This window comes from Trichosurus vulpecula, chromosome 2, assembly GCF_011100635.1.
Source record: "Trichosurus vulpecula isolate mTriVul1 chromosome 2, mTriVul1.pri, whole genome shotgun sequence".
Classification (NCBI taxonomy): domain Eukaryota; kingdom Metazoa; phylum Chordata; class Mammalia; order Diprotodontia; family Phalangeridae; genus Trichosurus; species Trichosurus vulpecula.
This window is the reverse complement of record NC_050574.1, coordinates 335,830,810-335,858,163: the sequence shown is the minus strand read 5'-3', so window position 1 is coordinate 335,858,163 and position 27,354 is coordinate 335,830,810. Positions and strand designations below refer to the sequence as shown.

Sequence of the window (27,354 nt, the reverse complement as noted above, 5' to 3'; positions counted from 1 at the left end):
TATATAAAATTACTTTTTACGAGGATGATTTTATTACTTCAGCTTTAAGTATCTCCTATTTCATCTCTGAGCAGGTGTTCCTTCTGTGCTGAAGCAGACAGTTCTTTATGGATTTCTATTGGCTGAAAAAACTCATCACTTGGTCTGAACCCAGTTAGATTGATCCTTGGATAAGCAACATGGTGTAAGTCCCCTTTCTGCACTTTCCTGATCTCTCCAGCTTGCTAGGACCCTCCAGCAACAGAGCTCTGTTGGCAGATCTTTAGGCATCCAAAACCATCTCCATGCAATAATAAGGTATCAGAAGAGTACTTTATTTAGACAAGACTTACCAACAATGATACCTCTGATACAGCTTAGCTGCATCGCCATGAACAAGGCACTTGAACTCTAAGTACCCTAAACAACTCTAAGTTATATGCAAGCGGCCAATCTGCATTGGTGGAGAGAGTTTCCACACTGGGAAATATCTACATTGATGAAAAGACAGATTAAGATATTCTCCCAAGAAACAAAACCAAACTCTAATCATTATCACCTAACAGACTGATTTTAATATTGGGAAAGACTCAAAGTTGGTGGACCTAGCTGGCATGAATTCCTTCAATAACATCACTGAAAAATCGTTGTCCAGTGTCCTTTTGAGGATTTAATATTGATGGGAAGTTCATTACTCCCAAAGGCAGACCTCACAATGGCTATGAGTTTATAATGCTCTGTATGATATTTTATTCGGTTCAGTCAAGTGAACTCAATAAGAAACAAACAAGCAGGTCTAATTTCTAAATATTAATCAGAGTGCCCTATCTTTGTCCCATCCCACTTATAGTCCAAAGGGCTCCAAGCATCCTCTTTCCATTTTTAAAATGTAGATGAAGATTCAATGGTTAATTTCTGACTAATTTTCATTTTCTTTTCCTTAATGACAGTACTATGGACTGCAAAATACTTGGTTTGCTGGTGTTCATGATTATGTTTTCAGGTAAGAACATTCTAACTTTCTAGGGTTTTCGGCATCATTTCACTGACTCCTTCAAGTCTGGGTGTTATAAACATCCCCCTCCTTGCCAAGACATAGACACTGACTGACCTGAGACAAATAAAAGAACCTTTAGTCTCAAAGCAACCATTAGTCTCACAGATTTCCCAACATAATTCCCGATTCAATTCAAATGACATTTATAAAGTGCCTATGATGTTCCAGGCACTGAGTTTACAGACAGAAAAAGAACCATCTCTGCTAAAGGTGCTTATGTTATACTGGAGAGATAGAATATGTATGCAAGTAAGCCAACAAGTTAAATTTAAAATCATTTAACTGGGAAAAAGTGCTAATACCTGGGAACGGAGATTAGGAAGGCCTCACATAGGAAGTGGAACCCTAGCTGTGCTTTGAAGGAAGACAGGAATCCCACAAAAGGAAAGTGAAGGGGGAGGGTCTGTCAGATATGAGTGATGACTTACGTGTGCAATGGCTGGGAAGTCAATCTTTATAGTTAGAGGGTCTGAACATGAGTTTGCTACTCCTCTATCTTTCACAGACTTGGCTTTGTGTTGATGCTCCACGGGGCCGGTGAAGAGAGCATAGAGTTTTTATAATCTCCACCTGTACAGAAGTGTGTACTGGGCAGGTTCTAAGGGTCAAGGACTGCAGTCACTCTTCTTAGTAGGTGGGCCTGCAGGTGTGAACTATCCCCTCCCTCCTGGCCAGTCAAAGTTCTCTGTCCACTCCCCAACCTGTGAATATATTCTTTAGCTATTCAAGGACTTGTTGGTAGCACAACAGCTCTGGTGCACCAGCAGCTCCTTCCTGCTGCATCCTCGAGACTTGATTTTGACACAGTAGTGTCCTTTGAGCCTTTGGCTTTGAACTCTACTCGAAGTTCCCGATTTTCTGGATTCTGCCTATTTCCTTCCCATTAGAGCTGGTAATGTGTTGCTACCTGGTTTGACCTTGGATTTGCACCCCCTTCCATTTTCCCCTCTTAAAATTAAAAAAAAATAATTATGTGATAATTGTAACCTTTATAATGTTTGATGTTTATTGTTGTAAAACTAGAACAACAATGTGCAGTCATTTAAGTGGGCCTAGTGCAAAGCATACTGGCAAAGAAAGACAGGTTTGTACTTTTCCACTGTTCTGATCCTAGTTAACCCTGGGTCAGGTGCTTAATGGTTGTAGCTTCTGATTGGATAAAACTCCTGACCACCCTCCGGCTGCCTCAGATTGTCAACTCAGACCCTCTCAGTTTCTGGTTGCAATAAAGAAATTCTCCCCACCCAGAACTCACCAGAGCCTAGGGGTTATAAAGGAACCCCTGAAATTTCTCTATCACATCTGGGTCTGATTAGGAATGCCGCTCCCCTCCCCCGCATCTGACATCTATTACCTGTTCTAGGCCAAACTCATTTTAGGGTATATAACTTTGATACTTGAACCCTAATTTCTAACATGTTTCCTTCCTAACACAACTCCCTCCCCCTTGTGCTGGGTGAGTTTCTTGCATCTACAGGGCTGAACCTCATATCTGTTTATATTGTCATACAGTGTATGTGGAGGCTTTTTTTGCCTGCTTGCTTTGACAAATAACAAAACTCTAGTGTGTATCAGCTTTCCAAGTACCAATTTCCTATGAATTCCCCAAACCCAGCTCTTTGCTTTAACCAGATCCCTGAGGTTAATAAAGGAAATTACTATTAAGTGTTTCTGATTCCGATTCATAGCCTTCCCTCCTCCTGCGGCTGCTCCCTTTCTTAGGTCCTAAGGCCTCTGTTATCAGGAACTGTGCTCAGGGTTGGTCTGGGCAGCCTGAGCAAAGACAGCTGGGCTGAGTATCATGTTAAGCAGCTCCACACACCTGTGCCTGGCTCTCTGCTGACCCCATATGGGCATTTTTTTTCCCAGCACAGCCCTACCTATGGGGCCATTTAAACCCTGGTGTACTGGTTTCATTTACTTATACTGACACTGGTGAGGAGGGATTATGTATTTATTATGGATAAATGAAAGTGAGTTTTCTTTTTTTTCCTTTTTGTATATCTGTCTGTCTCTTCCCCAATTTAGGTGGCATAGCCACAAAGTTAGAAGTTGGGGCTTTTTTCAATAAGACTGCAGACCTGCCCTGTGGTTTCAAGAATACTCAAGCCATCAGCCCAGAAGACCTAGTGATATTTTGGCAAGGTGCCAAAGATGATGTTCTGTATGAGCTATATCGTGGAAAAGAGAAGCAAAACCACGTTCACCCCAGCTACATTAACCGCACCAAGTTTACCCAAACCACCTTGATTTTACATCTTCTCAATGTTCAGATTGTGGACCAGGGGACATATACATGCTTTGTGCAATACCTTAGCCCCAAAGGACTAGTTATCATCCATCAGTTGCCTTTTCTGCTGTCTGTCCTTGGTAAGTAGTCACTTATGGTTCTTGGGTGCTACCTGGTGAGGCTTAGAAAAGTAAAGGCAAAGCGGAGAGATGTCTGGAAAGTCCACTGGGGGTGAATTCAGGGATTCAATTAAACCAAAAGTCCATGGTGCTTTTTACCATTTGATGTGTAAGATCACTGAGAACATGCTTTTAGGAAATGAGCAGTCAAATGAACAAAAACATTTGTGGCTAGATGTAATACACAGATAGTTAAATAAATCCCCACTTTGGTGACAAGACAGTTCCTAACAACTTAGCTTGGCGTAATGCTTTATGGTCTTTTGGTCCCCTTAGGAACCAGTATTTTCAGTCCTTTCACCCTTCCAGATATGTCATTGGAGCTTCTAGCAAGTTGCACATTGGACTGATTTAAGACTTCCTTTCCACCTTCTGGTAGAGGTCACTGATTAGCACCATGTGACCCAAACGGAGAGCAACAGAAAAGGCACCTCTCCTGGCCAGAAGTTACCCATCTATAACTGGGGGCAAAGCAAAAGTTTTTAAATAAGATCTCCTATTGATACAGCTCTATGCAGCATAAAGGACATTATAGACATTTCTAAGGTTCTCCAGGAAATGAAAGGTATTATAATTTCCACCTTATAGGACTAAGCATTTAGAGCTGGAAAGAAGCAGCTATTAAGCCCCAACAGTGGATAGAATGCTGGACTTGGAATCAGGAAGACTCATCCTTCTGAGTTCAAATCTGGCTTGGACACTTAGTATCTGTGTGACCCTGGGCAAGTCGCTTAACCCCATTTGCCTCAGTTTCCTCATCTATAAAATGAGCTGGAGAAGGAAATTGCAAATCACTTCAGTATCTCTGCCAAGAAAACCCCAAATGGGGTCACAAAGAGTAGGACACAACTGAAAATACTGAATAACAATTTAGAGCTGGAAGAAATCTTACAGAGGGGAAAGAAAGCATGGAAAAGAGGGTTGGCATATTGACAGTCAAGGACCAATTATTGCCAGTGGCAGAAAGAGTCATTATCCATTGACTTCCAGACCCGAAGAATATGACTTCTAGGAATAGAGGGGAATGTGTGTATGTGTGTGTGATGTTCTAGAGGTTCTTGAGGTTCCAGATTCTGAATTAAGGAGGAGTTCCTGCAAACTAGCTTGATGATTATAGGCATAGAAATAATTTCTTTGGAAAGAGAAAAAGTGAACTTAGTGAAAATATGAAGTGAGAGGATTATGAGACCAGTGAAATGAAACCTTTAGTGTCCCAGGCAAATAAGACTTCCAGAGTACTACTGTTTATCAGTATATTCATTTCCCCACCAAGATGTCACCTAATTACCTCTGTCCTCTATCTTATTATCCAGCCCTATGCTGTGTATGAGAGGCAAGAAGATGGATAAGGAGCAAACCTCAGAGTCAGGAAGATTTGGGTTCAGATGCTGTCTCTCTTTTTCCCCTCCCCCGCCACTCTCCCAAAGTTCTATAAGACTAGAAGTTGTATAGTAGTTGCTGATCTGCATTCAGAGAGGGAGTTTTCTCACTGGGAGTTCCCAGTGCTGATGAAATCACACATCTGGACCTCTCCCCCACTCAAAAAAGTTTTGTGTACTTCCATTCCTGGAAAAGGACAGAGCAAAGAGGGGTTACTGGAATCCTAGGATCATAGTTTCCAAGCTGGAAGGAATCTTAGAGGTAATTTTACCAATGACATAACTGAGGCCCAGGTCACATAGGTGGTAAGTAATAGAGCTAGGATTTGAATCTGTGTCCTCTGATTCCCAGTCCAGCACTGTTGTCATGGCAACATCAGTTATCCATCCCAAGTTATCCTAAGAATCCCTACCTTCCCTTCTCTTTGGTCAGGGACTGAAAATTTCCCCTCTTCCCCCCCACCGCCACCGTGCATCAAGGTTTGGAATGAAATAAAAAAAATGTTAATGTCTCAATTCTGTTTTTAGCCCCTTTCAGTCGGCCTGAAATCACGCGACTTGACAACAAGACTGCAGAAATTGGAAATGTATTGAATTTTTCCTGTTCTTCTAAACAAGGCTATCCAAAGCCTCAGAAGATTTACTGGGTAGTAGAGACTAAAAACTCAACTATGTATCTTGGAGAGATACATCTGTCCCAAGATGATACCAGCCAACTCTACAATGTTACCACTGCCTTGTCTCTGCCCATCACTGATTCTACCATCTGGATTAACATCACCTGTTTCCTACAAACCCAGGGGCCAGAGGAACTCCTTACCTCTGAGACTTTGCTCATAAGTAAGGATCCTTTAATACGTCATATTCTTAATGAGTAGTAAACATAAATGTTTAAGTTAATTATGGGTCTCAGGTCCTGAAATAAATCAAAGCTGTGAGTTGAGGAATAAATGTCTTTAACTGAGGTAATAGGGTAGCAAATCTTTCACCCTGGGGGATGTCCCATGAGTGCAGAGCACAATGGATTTCCCAACCAAGAGACCCATGAAAGGTTTTTATATTTTTAGGAAAAGAGGGGAAAGAAGTAATATGAGTTAGCAAGGCCTGGTCATGAGACCTCAGTGGCCCTTGGCAATCTGAGCAAGGAAAACCACTTCACTTTGGCTATTTTGCCCTTCATGCCATGAATCCCAATGGAAGAGGGCAAGAACATTAGAAGCTGAGATCCAGATTAGGCTAGGTTCCTTTACAAGGTAAAATCTCTGGGTGGGGGAACTTAGGATGTGGTTCAGCTCAATCTAATTAAAAGTGAATATTTAAGAGAGGAATATAAAGACCTCACTGAAATTCTGACATTATTAGTGTCATTAAGGGAGTTACTGGCAAGTAACATTTGGTATTAACAATTTTCTGTCATATTAACAATTACATTAACAATTTTCTGTCATGGGTAAAGAGCTAGGCTTATCAATAGTGAAAAAATATCAGTGCAAACAGTTCAACTCAGCTTACTTTAATAAATATTTATTAAGTACCATGGGCTGGGTATTGAAGGATACAAAGCTGAAACAACATATAATCCCTGATCTGCACAAGGTTACAATTGAGTAAGAGGGATGTGTTGAATTTCAGACAGTACTCTGGATATCTGCAATATCTATTCCACAGGTATTTGGAAATAAGGCTTTGGAGCCCTGGGTAAAAATTTGGGAGTCATCTGCATAGAGATGGTCATTGAAGCCATAGGAGTGGATAGGATTTCCAATAGAGCATACTAAGAAAAGAGAAAAGAGTACAAGAAAGTGCCTTGAGAGGCACCCACATTTAGGCTGCAGGAAAAAGTGTGTGGGGGAACAATCAGATAAGAAGAAGGAAAACCAGTAGAGAACAATTTTACAGAAACTATGGAAAGACTGAGTACTGTGTAAGGGAAGAGGGTGTGGGCAACAATGTTGAATTTTCAGAAAGGTAAAAGGAAAAAAGTAAAAGAGGACTGATAAAAGGGGGACCAGATTTTCAAGGCACTGAAAGTGGGCAATCAGTAGCCAGGCACAGTAAGGGAAGACTCTAAACCTTTTTGGGTCTGTGTGATGGCAAGCAGGGTGGGACTTTTTGCCTTTGTTTTTTGTTTAGGAGTGTTTCTCAGCATTAAGGCAGTCAGATACCTCTGATGAGTTTTGCCTTTCCAATGTAGTGGTAAGCAAAGTGGACTTTTTGTTGTCTTTTGTTCTGGAGCGCTTCTCAGCACTGAGGCAATCAAATATTATGGCAAGCAAAGTGGGACTTTTTGTTGTTTTTTGTTTGAGTGCTTTTCAGTACTACTATGATCAAGTGCCTTTGATTGAGTCCTTTGTTTGAATCAAGAGTCTCTGTTTCAATCAAGAGTCTTTGATGACCTGCTTAAGTCATGGGAAGGCTTAGGTCACTTGGGTTTAAGTCTCATGGTTGTGATACCCTCTGACCCTGAAGAAGTATACATAAGCTCTGAGGTTGGTATTTCCTTTTGAGGGTACACTCATTGGAAGAGAGTTGGTGTGGAGACTCTGGGTAGCCATCAAGGAGCACCCCAAGCTTTGAACACGCAGATGTTGTTGCTTCTTTCTCTCTGGTAACTATGTATGCTGTAGACAGACAGAAACTCTCTTTGGTAACTATGTATGCTGTAGTCAGACAGAAATCTGTCTGTTGATCTGTTTATATTGTCTCTGTTTGTAATTTCTGTTTGTATTTGCTCTGAAGTTCAAGGTGCTGACTTTCCCCCCTGAACTAAGTGAATGGAATTTGTATGTTTAATTAAAGTAAGATTGTTTACCCCTTAAAGTTGCTTTCCTTAGAAAAGCAGATCAAAGAACCTGTGCTAGCAGCCCTCCTGTGTGCTGGTATTATTGGTCTTGTTGTTGGTCTTTCACCTCCATAGCAGCTGCAAGTAACATTGTTGTTAGAAAAAGGCAACACTCATCAGAGGTACTTGACTGCCTTAGTGCTGAGAAACATTCCTAAATGAAAAAAACAAAGGCAAAAAGTCACACCCTGATTGCCATCACACTCTGTCTCAGACAGACATATACATTTTGATGGGGAAACAGTTTTATCTCTTCTGACTCATGTAGGCATGTATTTTCAGTCTAGACATTTTATTTTACTTTTAGGAAGGCCCCTAAATCAAAGGCATATGAGTTAGCTTAGTTCAAAGATCCTATTACCTTAACCTACTGAAGCCAGTTGAGTTCTGAACGAATAAGGGTTCAAGGAATGTACCTTTCTGTGCTGTACTTTTGAGGACAAGTTATCTCAACTTGAATCTGATCTGGTCTTTTAGGGTTTTGCTATATGTATTGGAGGTGACTGGGACCTGGAGTAAACAATCCAGGCTGGATCCCAACTAGAATTCATTCATTTTTCATTTATTTTACATTTATTCATTAAACAAATATGAAGTAAGCTATGATATATGACACCATGCTATGTACTGAAATGATGGTCTTTACCATCAAATCAACTTGGGAAAACATGCCACAGGCACGAAAAGTTAAACAACTATCAGGACTCACAACTATAGCTCTGGATTTATCTTCAGATCTCTGATTAATTTCTTTGGCTTTTTCCCTTCCCCAGGGCTTCTCCTGGTAACATCAGAATTTGGGTTATGTCATTCTCTAAAAGGTCCCTCAAGTACCATGCAGGATAAAACTAATGAAATGGCTGTTATAGAAAAGATTTATTTAATCTGTCAGAAAACACAAAGAATATGTATCCAAGCTGATAAACAACTCTCCCTTCTGTTGGGCCCCACCTTTCCCAAGGATCTACATTGCCATTCTGATTTATAATGCCGCCTTGGGACTGGTTCTTCCTTTTCTCCAACCTCCTATTCAGAGAAAGAACTTGGAAATCAAGCAAACTTCCTTCTGGTAGGTCCCATCTTCTCTTAGGATGAATACAATCTTTATAGTTCACAATATCAGCAAAGGAGTAAGTCCAGGTTATTCTCCGAATTTTTGATTCCTGTAGTACCAATCCCTTATAGCTTCATCTAATGCCAGTTCCCTCTCTCCTTTGGTGTTCTTATCTGGCAATGATTCCTTCTCTCTTTCCATGTCTTTAACTCTCCATATATGGATAGCTGTCTGTTTCTCAGTCTAGTTGTCCATTTGAAAGGGCCAGGTGTATGTTAATGTCTCTTTCTCCCAAACAAATAAATGCTTATTCATTCATTCACTCACTCGTTTATCCATTCACTTGTTCATTCATTCAAGTGTTTCTGTGTTTAGCTTCTTTATGTTTTTTCTCTATGCTCATCAGAATCTCTGAATTCAACTCTCTTTTTAAAAGGCCAAGTCTAAGGGCATATCTCAGGCATGTGAACTAATCAAGATCTTGAGTCAGCACCAGAACAAAGGTGTCATCAGTGGGACAATGACAACTCAGAACAACAGGAATTTTCATTTCGTCTAGGAAGTTCATACATTGATGGGAGATCTAAGGAAACTTACCAACTTACCCAACTCTTTCTGAAGAATGCCCATTAACATCTGCTATATGATAATACTTTTTTTTTCCAGACCAGGCTCTGATTTATCTGGTGCAGGGAACTGCCAATGAGGAAACTAGGAATGCAGTATAGTACCTGCTATGCATTTTATAGTCCTAGAGAATTGCTTGGGGTCAATAAGCATCAGAGATGGGAATGGGAGCTAGGTCTTCCTGACTCTAAGGCTGACTCTCTCTACTCCAGTGTCTGAACCCAATAATACAAAATAGGGCTGATGCAAAGTGTAGTTTTCCCAGCTGGAAAGAGGAACTAAAGCATGATAGGAAGTAGAAGCTGCGTAAGACAGGGATTTGGGAACTTTAGAGTTCCATGAAGAAGAAAGTCCTGGGAGTGCTCCTAGAGCTATTGATCCATGGGTTTCTTTTTGGCTCTCCCCCTCTTTGTGGTTCACTCCTTTATAGAAAACACTGGCTCATGATGTGATGAAGATTAGCTTATATTCATCTGGAGAAAAAAACAGTTTTAAATGGATAGACAGTAAATAAATGAGATATAAAGAGAGCAGTGAACTCTCAAGGGTAAGCAAAGCCAGGAAGTAATGACGTAGAGAAAGGGATATATATGGAGAGGGGTTAGAGTCTCCAGGTCCCAATTTCAATGATAATTTAGGAAAAAGCAAAACTGTCTAGGAAGATCTCTCTTTCAGTAGGTCAACCAGTCAGACAAGGCTCCAACTGCTCATGATAGTGTTCACTTCAGGGCAGCAGCACCCTACTCTTGTAGGCCATTATGACTGGTCATTAGCACTGGCAAATGTCTACCCAGGCCTCTCTCCTCAGGGCTCCAAAATGCCCGGGCTTCCTTCTTTGACTCCATCTCCTCTCTGTAACTTCCACCTCCCATCATCCTTTATTCCCTGCTTCCAGCTGGGAAAAATCACAGTTTCCTTCTTCCCTTTGTTGATAGGGACAATACTTCAATAACACTACAAGAGATATCTTAAGATGGCACATGATAATTGTCAAATGAATTATTCCAATGAATGCATAGGTAGGTAAGGAACAAATAGGTCACTGTGGCTTGGAGTGATCCCTTTGTGTTTATCCTTTCTTATTGAAGAGTACCAATGACATCATGAGGATGCTGTCTGGACTTGCAAGTGAATTGGATTTAAGTGAGGCAGAGCCACACAAAATCATCAGCCTCACTCCTCCAGAGTTATTGAAGTCTAGCAACAAGACAAAAGTCAAGCTAGTCAAAGGGATGCAGTGGGCGACCTTGGCCTTTCTCCTTAGAGTGATCAGGAAAGGCCTCATGGAAGAGATGGGCTTGAATCAGATCCTACAAAATTATAGGATTTATGTGGAGAGTATAAATGGGGTAGGGGGAAGAAATTTCAGGTGAATGGAATGCTATAAAAAAGGTACAAGGTGAGAAGGCATCTGTTAGGTAGACAGTGAATACACCAACCTGGTTGGAGGTGAAGATTCATGTAAAAAAAATGGAAGATGATATAGGGGCCAGACTGTGGTGACCTTACAAGCCAAGGCAAGGAGTTTAAAATTTAACTTGGAGATTAGAGGGAACCATTACAGGTTTGAGGGGCAGAAATGTGACATTTTGAAAGTATTTTAAGAGGATTAATCATTGGGTGGCATATAGAGTGGGATGGCACTAGAGGCTGGGAGAACAGATCAGGGCTATTACAACAGTCCAGATCTGTAGTTGTAAGGGCATGGTGGTGGGAGAGGGAAAGAAAATAGGGAGATGAATTTGGGGCATCTTTAGGACTTACTGACTAAATATGGGGATTGGCAGAGATAGGGGAAGGAGAGAAAGAAATCTAAAACAGCTTGAGACTTTTGCCATCTACTCTTAGAATGGGTGCCATCATCATCTTTCCATGTCTTAGGAGCTCAGCTGTGCCCATACTTTCACATATACCTAAAAGATGATCAAATCTCTAAGAAAGTGAGGACAGACATGCCCTGGCCTCACTGACTGTGGCTGCTGCTGGGGCTATATGACAGTGGGCCTTGGGACTTTCCATGTTGGTTTTCATTGTTGCATTGTAGCAGCTTTGCGGATGAATAGAAAAAGCAGCAGGCTGCAGAAGGTTTAGAAATGACTTGGCGGACTGAAATCCTGTGGTGATTTCCTTGTACAGAGATGAAACCCTATGAAGAACCGGATAGCAACTTCCTGATTCCTGGGCTAGTAACAGCATTTGTTATAACTGTGGTTCTGCTGATCGTCCTCAGAGTGCCACATTGGAAAAAATGTCCTCATCTCTGTGGTAAAAGAGGTAGGTGATTCAGACCTATTCAAGTCACAGCTTGCCTATTTGCTTCTTTTCTTCTAGAATATTGTACGCTTTATGCATACTTGTTCAGTCACATCCAACTCTTCATGACCCCATTTGGGGTTTTCTTGGAAAAGATACTGGAGTGGTTTGCCATTTCCTTCCAGCTCATTTTACAGATGAGGAAACTGAGGTGAAGAGGGTTAAGTGACTTACCCAGAGTCATACAGCTAGCATTTGAAACCAGATTTGAACTCAGATCTTCCTGACTCCAGGCCTAGTGCATTATCCACTGAGCTACTAAGCCACATGTCTCTTAGTAACTCATAGACCGCAAAACCAACAGATGAATTCAGATAAAGTTTTTCACTGGTTTTGTATCCAACTAAATGGAACAGCTCTAATTTGAACATCTCAGGAGGACAAAATGTCTAACATAATATCCATAAGTGGATTGGATCAATTCCATCAGACTCCAGAGGGAAGAATTGAATGCCAAGAGGTAAAAGTTTCAGGAAGGCAGATTTCATCTCTATAGAAGCAGATGCTTCCTAACAAATCTGGCTAAAATGCAACAGACTGCCTCATGAGGTAGTGAGCTACCCGTTATTGGAGGTTTTCCAGTAGAAGCTGATTGACTATCTTATAACAATGATGTAGAGAGGATTATTGTACTAGGTAAGAGGCAGTCCAGATGACCTCTTACAGTTCTCCCAAGTGAAAGGATTATTCTAAGTCCTATAATGAGTTCAGAAAGGGGGAGACAATGTTGGATCAGAATAGTTTCCTCAACTATTTCATCAAATAAATAGAACATGGGCTGAATCTTGATAAGATGTTTTTTAAATAAGCGAACATATGAAAGGGCTCAGGCAAATCAGGAGCCTCTGTAGCAACCGGCTCTTGTAGAAGCCAAATGACAGCAATGTCAGATCTTTACTGATAACATAAAGGGTGATTCTGCTGGTGGTTTGGCTAACACTGCCCAGTACCATGGAATCCACTCAGTCTTCTCTCCTGTTAATCTCTGCTGCAGAAGACCCACAAGGACCTCTGAACTCGTGAAGCCCTGACTGATGGTTAAAAGGAGTTTGTAGTCGAGGAGAAAATGGCTTCCTTGAAGAAGCAGCTTCAGTACTGAGTGTTACATGAGGTCTATGGGGCTGGATAAACCTCATAGCTATTCTCCAAGAGCCCTCATGCACCAAAACTAGTATGAGTTTTTTACCTTTGGCATCCACCAGAGCCTCAACCCCAAGGCTCAAGGAAAATCCCCAAGGGGCTCCTTTATAGTATTTTTTGTTAAATTGATCTTCCTAAAACACAGGTTTGATCATGTCACCACTACCCCCCATCCAATAAACTACAGTGGTCTCCTATTGCCTCCGGGCAATATAAATATAAAATCCTCTGTTTATCTTTTAAAGTCCTTCATAGCTTGGTCCCTTCCTGTAGTCATTTTTTTTTCCAGTTGTGTCTGACTCTTTATAACCCCATTTGGGGTTTTCTTGGCAAAGATACTGGAATGGTTTGCCAGTTCCTTCTCCAGCTTATTTTACAGATGAGGGAATTGAGTCAAACAGGGTTAAGTGACTTGTCCAGGGTCACACAGCTAGTAAGTGTCTGAGGCCAGATTTGAACTCAGGAAGAGGAGATTTCCTGATTCCAGGCCCAGAGCTCTATCCACTTCTCTACCTAGCTGCCCCTTGGTCCCTTCCTACCTTTCCTTTTTATAGCTTACTCCCCTTAGCTCTGCAATCCAGTGACACTGCCCTCCTTGCTATTCTTCAAACACAACATTGTACCTCCCTTGACAATTTTCTCTTCCTCATCTCTACTTTTTGTATTCTATGGCTTCCTTCAAATCCTAGCTAAAATCCTATCTTCTAGAGTAAGTCTTTCCCAGTCTTGTCTAGATCTTGTTTGTACATAATTGTTTGCTTGTTGCCTCCTTCAGCTGATTGTGGGTTCCTTGAAAGCAGGGACTGTTTTTTTCATCTTTCTCTGTATCCCTAATGCTTAGCACAGTACCTAGGGCATAGTAGGGACTTAATAAATTCAGGTTGTTGACTACTTAAGGATAATAGCAGGGGCACCTATAGTCATGGTTAATGTGCTTATGTAGAAAATAAACTTGCTGGTTATAGGGTGACAAATATGCAAATCCTGCCAACTAGCCATGGCAGCTCTTTGTGCCATCCATTGGTTCTAGTTCCTTGCTTATATCTTCTTCATTCAGAATCCTGCCCTTAGATCTTTTCTTCTTTTACCTCTGACATACCCTTTGGATGGGCAGCTAAGTGGTACCATGGATAGAGCACTCAGCCTGGAGTCAGGAAGAATCATCTTCCTGAGTTCAAATACGGCCTCAGATACTTACTAGCTATGTGACCCTGGGCAAATCACTTCACCCTGTTTGCCTCAGTTTCTCCATCTATAAAATGAGCTGGAGAAGGAAATAGCAACTCCGTTATCTTTGCCAAGAAAATCTCAACTGGGGTCACAAAGTGTCAGACATGACTGGAAAAATGACTGAACAACAGCAAAAATTTCTTCTTGGTATGACTAGGCTATCAATACTTAGTCACTCAATAAGCATTTATTAACTGTTTAATATATGCCTGTCACTGTGCTAAATACTAGAGACAAAAAGAAAGGCAAAAAATGTGGTCCTTGCCCTCAAGGAACTCACATTCTAATGGTGGAGATGACATGCAAATAACTATGTATATACATGATACATCCAGTGTAAATAGAAGATATTCCTAGAGGGAAGGCACTGAGGGGAGAGGCGTTAAGGAGTGGGGAGAGACATAATTAAAGCTGGAAGGGACCATAGAGGTCATATTGTCACACAGGTAGTAAGCAGTGAAGCCAGGATATAAGCCCAGGTCCTTTTGTTCCAAATCCAGTATTGTCTTGCTTTCTTTCACTTTGTTTTGTTTTAAGAAAAACTGCTGTGTGCATTTTGCTATGATGTCTAGCTTGCTATAGTGGCAATTTGTAAAAGTCCCTAACAGATTAAGCCTGCTTCATGAAGAATCCTAGACTACAGGAACATGGGAAAAGAAAAGAGCCTGAGAGATTATCTTGTCCAACCCTTGCATTTTTGTCAATGGTGAAACTGAGGATCAGAGAGATCACACATTTGTTGCTGTGGTTTGTCCTTTGTTTGCAAAGAGGACAAGGAAAGTGATGTCATGACTTGCAAGTGCTAGCCAGAGAAGTTAGGTCTCCAAAACCATCACCATGAAGCTGTTGTGCTTCCTAGGAGGTTAGACTCTTCTGTACTTCAGCTTGAAGCCCACAGGTTAGAACTTATGATTGGAAGACATGTAAAGAAATTCACAAAGGTCAAAGTTGAAGAGGACTTTCTTAAACTTGGACAGTAGGACCATCTGCTTCACATGGTGTTCCGAATCTACTAGTTCCAAATCATCCTAACATTTCTCATTTTACTTCTGAGGTAATTATTTTATCCAATTACTCCCCCTGCCCTCATCCCTCTCCCATCACTTTTCCTATTACCTGAAGGTGTATTAGGCTTTCCACGGGTTTCTTTGTCTCAGTAACACTTAGGGTTTGTTCCAGCATCTTTGATAATGAGCAGAGAGACTAGGACTTAGAAAACAAAGGGACTTTCCTCCAACATCCTGGGGCATAGAGTTACCTAGAAACCTGAAAATATCTGATAATGACTAAAAAATTAGTCTTTTTTTCTGTAATAAGTTTTGTGTTTCCAATCACATGGTTGATTTGTTTAACTAATGGATGGCGTCTTTGCTAATGGCTATTGGCCATCAAAGCGTGATACTGTTGAACATGAGAATGTTCTGGTTGTTGCTGGCCATTTGGGGCAATTTAGGTACATCACCCAATAAGATCCAGACACTTTAAATCTTAGCAACTGAAAGAACAGGATGGTATCATACAACATTTAAATTCTCTGAGTTTAGAATTATTGTTTCTTAGAGCAGTCTGGGGAGTAAGCAGATGAATTCTTTAAGTATGGAAGTCTGTTAAGGGAAAGATAACTGCGTACAGATAAACACACACAAACAAACAAATACCCACTTACCAAGAAACATGCAACACCATAGCATTGTAGAGAGAATACTTAGTCTGGAGTCAGAGGGTATAAGTTCGTATTATCATCAACCATGCCCATTGCCTGTGAGACTTTGGGCAAGTCAACTTCCTTAAGCCTCAGTTGCTTCAACTGTGAAATGGGGACGTTGAACTAGCTTATCATCTGATGGTCCTTCCAGCAGTAAATCTCTGATCTCATGTTCTATGACCCAGTGTTACAACAGGAAGGGGCCTTAAAGGTCATCCTGTCCAACTTCTCTCCAAATACCATTCTTGACAGGTGGTCATTCAATCACTGCTGGATTCCTCACATTCCTGACTGCCTCTTGAAGTAGGCCTTCCCAAGGTTGGACTGTTCAAATTGTTAAACTGAATTTTGAGTTGAATTGAATTGAAATTGGTCTTCAAGGTCCCATGTCCCCACTTCCAATTTTTCTCTGTTGATCTTAGTTTTATCTTCTGGAACAACAGAGGAAAATCTTAGGGTCATAGATCTAGAGCTGGAAGGAGCCTCAGGGGCCATCTTGTCCAACCTCTCCATTTTATAGACGAGGAAACGCAGTATAGTATGTCAAATATGTGGATGTAACTGTTATGTCTTTCCTTAGTCTTCTTGTCTCTAAGCTAAATTCATCCAGTCCCACCATTCATTCTTCATGTGATGTAATTCCCAAGCCCTTCACTACTCTAGTTGCCCACCTCAGGACCTATTCTGATTTATCAATATCCCTATTGAAACAGTTCCTTAAACTGAGCACCAAAGTCCAGATGTGGCCTTATCAGGGGAGACTACAAAAAGCCTATTCCTTTGCGTGCTGTAGACCAATGGTCTCCACAGTAGTGTCTGTTCCCTCCTGGGGAGCCACAGCCTTACCTGAAAAGGGAGTGTGATCAACTAATCAGAGAGTGAAAGGATGGGTCACATTCCACTCTCCTCAAATAGCCCAATATGCGGCTTGTTTCCAATACAGCCATGTGGCTACCTTTATTCCTCATTGCTCCCCACTCTGCCCCAACAATCTATTAGGCAAGCTCCCAGCTTCCTCCCTTCTTAGGTGGATGTCAGCCTCTCTGAATAGTTCTAATCTAACCATCACTCAGACATTCATGGCAGCAGTCCATAGGCTCCATTCTGTTATTATTATTTGTCCTTCATTCTTGAAGAAGACTATGACATCAGGAAGGTGATGCCATGACTTGCAAGCAAATTGGATTTAAGTGAGTCAGGGCTGTGCAAAGTCACTAGCCTCACTTTCTCCTCTGGAGCCATCTGGGTCTAGTGGCCAGATATCGATCAGGATGACTGGAGATGGCTCCCAGTTGCTAAGGTGAGTCCATTCTGAAAAGACACCTCCCTCCCCATCACACCCTCCCATTCCTCAGAAGATAGCCTCTGCTCTCTGGGGTTTTTCACTTTGTATGGGACAGGTGAGTCAAACAAGGTGAGATGGTTTGTGATATTAATCAAAGATTTCATTACATTATCCAGCCCTTCCACCCCTACTACCCCCAAACTCACCCTTCTTCCAAACTTCCTTATTACTATTGAAGGTACCAATCCTTCCAGTCACACAGGCTTCTAACCTCAATGGAATTCTTGGCTGCTCACTCTCCTCCTCCACATATCCAAATCTTAACCCAATCACAACTAGATCTTGTTGATTCTGTTTCTACAACATCTCCAGCATGTTTACTCCACTTCTTCTTGGGGCAGCAAGGTAGCACAATGGATAGAGTGCCATGCTTGGAGTCAGGAAGACCCATCTTTCTGAGTTGAAATCTGATCTCAGACACTTACTGGATGTGTGACCCTGGGCAAATCACTTGACCCTTTTTGCCTCTGTTTCTTCATCTGTAAAATGGGCTGGAGAAGGAAATGGCAAACACTTTCCAGTATCTTCCAAGAAAACCCCAAATGAAGGCATGAAGAGTCAGGCATGACTGAAAATGACTGAACGATGACAAACCTCATTAATCTCTCTGCCTTGTCTTTCCCCTCTCCAATCCATCCTCCACACAGTTGCCAAAGTGACTTTCCTAAAGAATAATTCTAACTGTGGTACTCCCCTGCTCAGTAAACTCCAGTGACTCCCTATTGACTCTAGGCTCAAATATTATTTCATCTTTATCTCATCCTTTTAAAATGTCTGTTTTGCCTCATTTTTTTTGGTAATATACAAAATGTTAGTACAGTAGTACACATGTATAATTTATGAATAAATAAACATACACATTTTGGGGTTACATGATTAAAATGTTTTACTGATAAAGGTGTACAATCAAAAAAATTTGGAGACCACTGTTTCAGACCCCAAACCCTTTAACTAAATAATTAATAAGTTAAAATGCAGAGAGAGCTTTATTTTTAGGGGAGGTCCCCGATCTGCCTAAGTGGTTTTGACAGTAGCATCATAGAATTAGAAACATAGAGCTAGAAAGGGCAGGACCTTTAGAGTTAGAGTTAGCCCAAAGGGTCATGGGCAGGTCCCTTTGCAGGAATTTTTCACTAGTGGGGCTTCAACGTAATTATGGGACATATAGGAAATCCCCATCTCTCCGCCCACCCCCTGCCATTGTAGGGGGATTCTGTGTTCTGTGGACAAGGTGTCCAATTTCTCAGTGTGGTTATTGCCATGGTTAGTGTTAGTGGTTCAACCCCTTTAAGAAGTTTCTCTTTAGAGAGCTACTTTCAATCACTTGCCTAGTCAACTACTTGTAAATTCAATTAACTCACTTAACTGTTAAAGGGAATTTCTTAATGTTAAATGCTTCACTCAATTAGCTGAAATTAGCATCTCTGTCTGCTGGAATTAGATTTCTTCTAATGCTCACCTTTGATATTTTATACATGAGCACATCACTGAAATCTTCTGAGCCTGTTTCCCTGGCTATGAAATGGGGGGTGAGGGGGCTGTGCGTGTGTGAACTGGATGGCCTTCTAACTCCAAATCTAGGATCCAGAGATTTTCTTGGGACCTCACTTAGCAGTCCCGTCACGCTCTTGGATGTTATTACTGTGGCCAACTGAGACACCCAGATCTTATTTACATAAACTGCTTCCAAACCAGCACTTCTTCAAGCCAAAGATGTTAGTCAATTATTTATTTATTTATTCATTTATTCATTCATCCGTTTATTTATGTATTATTTATTAAGCACTTGCTATGTGTCAGGCACTGTGCCAAGTGCTGGTTGTGGCAATGAGTTAAAAAAAAACAACCTTAAATGTAAGACTTTTAGATGTTTTTATAGATTTGTGATTCCATCAGAGGCAGCTAGGTGGTACAGTGGCTCGAATGTTGGGTCTGTCGTCAGGAAGACTTGAATCCAAATGTGGCCTCAGACACTTGCTCAGCTGTATGACTTTAGGCTAGTCATTTAACCTGTCTGCCTCATTTTCTCAACTGTATAATGGAGATAATAATCATACCTACCTCATGGGGTTTTTGTGAGTATCAAATGAGATAATATTTGTAAAGCACTTAGCATAGTGCCTAAAACAGAGTAGGTATTTAATAAATGCTTCCTTCCCTTCCTCCTTATTTTTCTTCCTTCCTTCCTTCCTTTCTTCCTTCCTTCCTTCCTTCTTTCCTTCCTTCCTTCCTTCCTTCCTTCCTTCCTTCCTTCCTTCCTTCCTTCCTTCTTTCCTTCCTGCCTTCCTTCCTTTCTTCCTTCTTCCTTCCTTTCTTCCTTCTTCCTTCCTTTCTTCCTTCTTCCTTCCTTTCTTCCTTTTTCCTTCCTTCCTTCCTTTCTTCCTTCCTTCCTTCCTTCCTTCCTTCCTTCCTTCCTTCCTTCCTTCCTTCCTTCTTTCCTTCCTTCCTCCCTCCCTCCCTCTCTTCCTTCTTCCTTCCTTTCTTCCTTCTTCCTTCCTTCCATATGAGTAATTCTTGTAAGTAATCCTTTAATCAATGTAGATTTATAAACTCCTTTATGCCTTCTTACCCAGTATAGTTTCATCTATAGCTTCCCCTAACTTCTCCATAAGGGATTCATCCCACACACTGAGACTTTCCTCTGTTTTAACCTCTCAGGGGTTTATCACTTGGCATCTATCTCAGCATAGCACACAGCTATCCTAGTTTTTTAAATTTTTGCTATATTGACAACTCACTTTTCCACTCATACATGTCCATAGTGATGCCTTTTATACCACAGCATGTGTTGATTTTATTTCCCCCCACCCTACTTAATTTCATTGTGTTGGTTTTGGCTTAGCATTCCAGCTTGCGAATGTTATTTTGAATCTTAATTTTATCATCCATCATATTAGCTTTGTATAATTTGCTCATTGGATGAGCATCTCCTCTATGAGTCATTCGTGTGAGTGATTTTAAAAAAATGTCCAACAGTATAAGAACAAGACACAGCTGTTATGTTTGGAAATGAAAGGTAAACTGAGAGACAATGGTCTGAGCATGATCAATTTATTAGTTAGGCTAGCAATAACCAATATATAGAGTCAATGGCCTTTCAATGACCAAATACCACAAGACAGAGTTTATTAGATTTCACATAGTTTGGGAAGTCCAAGAGAACAAAGAACAGAGTTGCATAGGCAAGGAAAACAGTGCAATTGGTTACAGAGTAGGCAGCATCATGGGGGTGGGGACACCGTGACTGGTTGGAAATTGGGAATGAGGGCTAGCAACAATACCCCTCCCCTTACCTCCTGTGACTAAGAAATGTTTATTGTTTATGTACACCTGCAAGGTCAGAGATAGTGGACCAGACTTTTCAGGTAATAAACTTGACATCCTTGAAAGATAGTTTGGTGGTGTGAAGATGCTAGACCAGACTCTCTTGTGTCCACCTGCCTCCTTCAAGGGTATTTCCTTTATACAAGAATAGAACAGTGATTAATAAGAGAACTGGATTTCTAGATTTAATTCATTGTAGGACAGCTGAATTTCTAAACTAATGTCAGAGGCAAAGAATCATGACTTAGGCAGTTACAGGACAAAATCACTTAACTGTAAATTTGATCAATTAAAGAAAGACAAAGAATCAATTTGATTATTTCACAGCTTTGTGGCACTTCACTAGGGTTCTCCAGCCATTAATGAACTCTTTGGAAATAAGGTTGTACAGGATTCTGAAAATCTATCTCTACTCTATAGCAAATATTTAATTATTTTATCTTTTTAATTATTTTATTAAAAAGATAATCATTATATTAGTAATGTCTTGAGAAACTTTACCAATGCCTTGCTTTAAATAAAAAACCACCAATAATGTTAAAGATGACCTTGATATGGCTATTTTAATGAAACTGTGAGAGTCATTTCCAGTCATCCTGATCTATATGACCCAGATGTGTGCAGAGAAGAAAGTGAAGTTGGTAACTTTGCACGGTCCTTTCTCACTTAAATCCTATTCACTCACAAGTCATGGCATGAATTTCCTGATGTCATGGTACTCTTTGAGAACAAAGGTCAGACAACAATTAAGAGGGCAACATAGCTTCCAATGTTGACTCTCAAGAATCATCACATTTTTTCTTTTTTTTTTGATTTAATGATTTTTATTTGATATTTTTTTAGTTTTCAGCATTGATTTCCACAAGATTTTGAGTTACAAATTTTCTCCCCACTTCTACCCTCCCCCCTACTCCCAGATGACATATATTCTGATTGCCCCATTCCCCAGTCAGCCCTCCCTTCTATCACCCCCTTCCCCTTTTCCCCCATCCCTTTTCCTCTTACTTTCTTGTAGGGCAAGATAGATTTCTATGCCCCATTGCCTGTATATCTTATTTCCCAGTTGCATGCAAAAACAACTTTTTTTTGAGCCTCTGCTTTTAAAACTTTGAGTGCCAAATTCTCTCCCCTCTTCCCTCCCCACTCACTCTCCCTAAGAACTCAAGCAATTCAACATAGGCCACACACGTATCATTATGTAAAACACTCCCATAAATAGTCATGTTGTGAAAGACTAACTATATTTCCCTCCCTCCTATCCTGTCCCTCTTTATTCAGTTTTCTCCCTTGACCCTGTCCCTTTTCAAAAGTGTTTGCTTTTGATTACTTCTTCCCCCTATCTGCCCTCCCTTCTATCATCCCCCCTTTTTATCCCCTTCCTCCTACTTTCATGTGGGGTAAGATACCCCATTGAGTGTGTATGTTATTCCCTCCTCAAATCAAATCCGATGAGAGCAAGATTCACTCATTCCCCCTCACCTGCCCCCTCTTTCTTGCCACTTTTATGTGAGATAATTTACCCCATTCTATCGCTCCCTTTCTCAATATATTCCTCTCTTCCCTTAATTTAATTTTTTTTAGATTTCATCCCTTCATATTCAACTCACCCTGCACCCTCTGTCTATACGTGTATGTGTGTGTGTGTGTGTGTGTGTGTGTGTGTGTATTCCCTTCAGCAGTTAACCTAATACTGAGATCTCATGAATTACACACATCATCTTTCCATGTAGGAATGTAAGCAAAACAGTTCCACTTCAGTAAGTCCCTTATGATTTCTCTTTCTTGTTTACCTTTTCATTCTTCTCTTGATTCTTGTGTTTGAAAGTCAAATTTTCTATTCAGCTCTGGTCTTTTCACTGAGAAAGCTTGAAAGTCCTCTATTTTACTGAAAGTCCATATTTTGCCTTGGAGCATGAGACTCAGTTTTGTTGGGTAGGTGATTCTTGGTTTTAATCCTAGCTCCATTGACCTCCAGGATATCACATTCCAAGCCCTTTGATCCCTTAATGTGGAAGCTGCTAGATCTTTTGTTATCCTGATTGTGTTTCCACAATACTCAAATTGTTTCTTTCTGGATGCTTGCAATATTTTCTTCTTGACCTGGGAATTCTGGAATTTGGCAACAATATTGTTAGGAGTTTTCTTTTTGGGATCTTTTTCAAGAGGCAATCAGTGGATTCTTTCAATTTCTATTTTACCCTCTGGCTCTAGAACATCAGGGCAATTTTCTTTGATAATTTCTTGAAAGATGATATCTAGGCTCTTTTTTGATCATGGCTTTCAGGTAGTCCAGTAATTTTTAAAGTATCTCTCTTGGATCTATTCTCCAGGTCAGTGGCTTTTCCAATGAGATATTTCACATTGTCTTCCATTTTTTCATTCCTTTGATTCTGCTTTATAATATCTTGATTTCTCATCAAGTCACTAGCTTCCACTTGCTGCAATCTAATTTTTAAGGCAGTATTTTCTTCAGTGGTCTTTTGGACCTCCTTTTCCATTTGGCTAATTCTGCCTTTCAAGGCATTCTTCTCCTTATTGGCTTTTTGGACCTCTTTTGCCATTTGAGGTAGTTTATTTTTTAAGCTGCTATTTTCTTCAGTATTTTTGGGTCTCTTTTAGCCAGTCATTGACTTGTTTTTCATGGTTTTCTTGCATCACTCTCATTTCTCTTCCCAATTTTTCCTCTACTTCTCTTACTTGCTTTTCCAAATCCTTTTTGAGCTCTTCCATGGCCTGAGACCAATTCATATTTTTCTTGGAGGCTTTTGATGTAGGCTCTTTGACTTTGTTGACTTCTTCTTGTTGTATGTTTGGATCTTCTTTGTCAACAAAAAAAGATTCCAAAGTTTGAGTCTGCATCTGCGACTGTTTTTGCTGCCTGTTCATGTTCCCAGCCAGCTACTTGACCCTTGAGTTTTTTGTCGGAGTATGACTGCTTGTAGAGTAGAGAGTACTTTGTCCCAGGCTTTAGGGGCTGCACTGCTGTTTTCAGAGCTACTTCTACACAACAAACTCTGCCACACCAGTCCTCCTCCTCCCCCAAGAACCACCAACCCGGACTGCAACTCAGATCCAAGCAGGCTTTGCTCTCCTGCTCTGATCTGCTTCCTAATTCTTCCCAGTGGGTGGGCCTGGGGCTGAAAGCAACTGGAACTGGAGCTCTGGAAGCAGCCCCAGAACTTCACCACTTCTGCTTCCCTGGGGCTGGGGCTGACCATGCCCTCCATTCATTTCGTTCTAGCAGTTTTTCCCACTAACTTTCTCTATTGTCTTTGACATTTGTGGGCTGAGAAGTCTGGTAACTGCCACAGCTCACTAATTCAGTGCACTAGGGCCTGTTTCACCTGGTTCCTGGTCTGGTTGGACCTGGCAGGACCCATGCTGGGCTGTGCTCTGCTCCACTCCCAGCTCCATGTGATAGATCTTACCTAGTGACCATCCAGGCTTTCCTGGGCTGGAGCCCTGCTTCCCTCTGTTATTTTTTGGGTTCTGCAGCTCTAGAATTTGTTCAGAGCCATTTTTATAGGTTTTTGGAAAGACCTGGAGGAGAGCTTAAGCAAGTTCCTGCTTTCTAGTGGCCATCTTGGCTCCACCCCATCACACTTTTTTCAAGTCTGACAAACCAAAACTTTTATGATATACTTTAGAAATTCACTAGGGATCAATGTCAATCTTGCCATTCTGTGTTTTGCTGAGTTGACCCTCTTTCTGATTTAGAAAATCAGGACATTTATCCTTCTCTAGTCTTTGGGCAACTCTCCCATGTTCTATGATGACCAGGTTTGAAATCATATCAATGTCTTGAGTACCTTGTCATCTAATTAAAGATGTCAGGTTGTCTCTTCACTAGCCATGAGCTGACATTCTTTTTACGTTATTGTTCTATGCTGTTCAGTTTAAAGATTCTTCCTGGGGAAATGAAAGCAAAATAGGAGCTAAATAAACCTGCTTTCTTTTATCCTGCAGGATCGTGTCACGTTTCTGTTCTAAAATTGTCAAGGATTCCCTATTGCCTCTAGTTAATGTGGATTATTTGTGTACAACCTGTGGTAGAGCCTTTCAAGCTCATATTGGTCTGATCATGCACAGTTGGACACACTGTATCTTGACCCCAACATCATGATGTTATTTTGATCCTCTTCGAGTATGAAAGACAACACATAGATTGTCTTGAGGATAAAAAGGAAATTCTTGGAAGTAGCTTGGAGTCTAAGTTCCTTCATAACCTGGTTCCAAACTACCTTTCTAGCCTTATCTCATATTACTTTCTTCAATATGTTCCAGCAAAATTTTACTACCAGCTGTTCCTTGAGCTCTACATTCCATCTCCCATCTTCTTGCATTTGCACACACCATCCTCCATGCCTGAAATGTATTCCCTTCTCATTTGCACCTTTCAGATTCTTTACCCATCTTCAAAGATCAACTTAGTTGACACCTCCTTCGTGAAGCCTTCCCTCCTTTCCCTTATATGGAGTTGGCATTGTTATAGTGGAAAGAACAGAAGATTAGGAGCAATTAGGCTATACCTCAGATGTAGTCTGGATAGCCAAGAACTCAGACTACCAAGGTATGAAAGACTGACAGGGACTACAGTTAGCTCTTTCAGAGGTATTCACATTTTAACAGGGCATAAAATCTGAAACAGAAGGAGTGAGTTTATAATTGTGGAAATTTGACATAATAAGATGGAATCATGGGGCAGGTAGGTGGCACAGTGGATAGAGCAATGGGCCTGGAATCAGATATACTCATTATTCTGGGTTCAAATCTGGCCTCAGACATTTACTGTCTGTGTGACCCTGAACAAGTCACTTAACTCTATTTGACTCAGTTCCCTCATCTATATGAAGAGCCAGAAAAGGAAATGACAAACTACTCCAGTATCTTTGCCAAGAAAACTCCAAGTGGAGTCACAAAGAGTTAGATGTGACTGAAAAACAACTGAACAACAACAAAGTTGGAATCATAGGACCATAGCACTAAAATTCGAAGGAACCTCAGAGGCCATCAGTCCAAGGCCATCATTTTGCAGAAGAGGAAAATGAGGCCCAGAAATGTTAAGTGATTGCTTAATTGCCCAAGATCACACAGGTAAGTAAATCTAAAAGACAGATCATCTGATAAATTCCAATTCTCTTTCCATTGTATCTCTTTCTTGTCTTCTCCTCTCTCTGTACCCTCCAATACCAAATCATACAGCACATGTCTATTCCAACCACTGCTAAAGCTGACCCTGCTCCTCATTCTGATATAATTCATAAGATTTAGATCTGGAATGGATCTTTTTTTTGAGGGGGGAAGGCAGGCAATTGGGGTTAAATGACTTGCCTGAGGTCACAGAGCTAGTAAGTGTGTCAAGTGTCTAAGACCAGATTTGAACTCAGGTTCTCCTGACTCCAGGGCTGGTGCTCTATTTGCTGTACCACCTAGCTGCCCCATGGAATGGATTTTAGAAATCATCTAATACAACCCTTAACTTTACAACTGAGGAAAGTAAGTCATAGAGAGAGGAAAATGACTTTCCCAAGGTCCCAGAGGTAGTAGGTAGCAGCACCAGGATTCAGATGCAATCCCTTGCTACAAATCATAGCATCATAGATTTAGAGCTCCTGAAAGTGACCATCTAGTCTGAACCTCTCATTTTACAAATTAAAACATGAGACCAAGACTTATCCAGGGTCACACAGCTTGTTAGTGAATGTCTGAGGTAGGATATGGCCTTAGTTTGTCCTGATTCCAAGTCCAGGACTTTATCAATCCATGTCCATGCTACTGCTGTTCTTATTCCTCATCACCATGCTGCTCCTACAGTCCTTGGAAGCTGTGTTGCCCTTTTCTGTTTTCCCATAGCAAGTCTCTTTTCTAAAACTGTGATTTGTATCTTATTCCAGAAGCTACCAGGGTGAAAGCAGAAGATACTGATCATCCCAAAGAGAGGTGAGTGCTCTGACCACATAGCCAGTATCACAAAACACAAATAGCTTAGAAAGAGGAATAGGAGTTTGGAGGACAAATGGGCCTAAGGAATGGCCTATTTCCATCTTGTCTTTCCTCCTTCTTTACCACCTCTTGCATTCCCCATTTCTCCATGTCACCTCTGCCACTTCCCCATACACCTCTGGCCCCATCCCTGAGGACTTAAAAGAAAGTATCTTAGGTATGATCCTCATCCCATTCTTACTTTTATTTTCCCAGAGATGAAGCTTTGGAACCAGCGAACCATCAAATGCGTGAAAAAAAAGAAGACAGATGACGCAGTGTGTCCATAACACTTGGAAGAGACTCAAAGAAGTCAAAAGGACTTGTTCAGGGCAGCAAGGTTAGAGAGACTTGCCCTACAGTGAAAGCTTGTCTGGGAAACAAAAGATTAAAAGGAGTGACCTAATAGAAAACTGAATCAAATTTATGAGAATACAAACTATTCCCCAATTGATAAATGGTCAAAGGATACGAACAGGCAGTTTTCAGATGAAGAAATCAAGAACATCTATAGACATATGAAGAAGTGGTCTAAATCACCTTTGATTGGAGAAATATAAATTAAAACTGTGAGGTACTACTCGACACCTATCAGATTGGCTAATATGACAAAAAAGGAAAATGATAAATGTTGGAGAGAATGTGGGAAAATTGGGACGCTGGTGCTCAGTTGGTGGAGTTGAGAACTAATCTAACTATTCTAAAGAAAAATTTAGGACTGTGCCCAAAGGGCAGTTAAACTGCATACTCTTTGATCCAGCAATACCACTACTAGGTCTGTATCCAAAGAGATCATAGAAAAAGGAAAAGGACCTATATGTGCAAAAATATTTATAGCAGTTCTATTTGTGGTGGTTAAATATTGGAAATTGAGGGGATGCCCATCAAATGGGGAATGGCTGAACAAGGTATTATATATAAATATAATGGCATACTATTATACAATAAGAAATTATGAACAGGCAGAT

General features: G+C 40.8%; 1 protein-coding gene across 1 annotated transcript; it reads left to right on the top strand.

The window, feature by feature from the left end:
- Nucleotides 1–74: 74 nt before the first annotated feature.
- Nucleotides 75–26,847, top strand: CD86 (CD86 molecule). Its single transcript, XM_036746094.1, has 7 exons — nucleotides 75–184; nucleotides 930–982; nucleotides 3,065–3,406; nucleotides 5,353–5,664; nucleotides 11,484–11,621; nucleotides 26,299–26,344; nucleotides 26,603–26,847. The coding sequence occupies exons 1-7, from the start codon at nucleotides 180–182 to the stop codon at nucleotides 26,658–26,660; spliced, it is 954 nt and encodes a 317-aa protein (XP_036601989.1). The 5' UTR covers nucleotides 75–179; the 3' UTR covers nucleotides 26,661–26,847.
- Nucleotides 26,848–27,354: the final 507 nt, after the last annotated feature.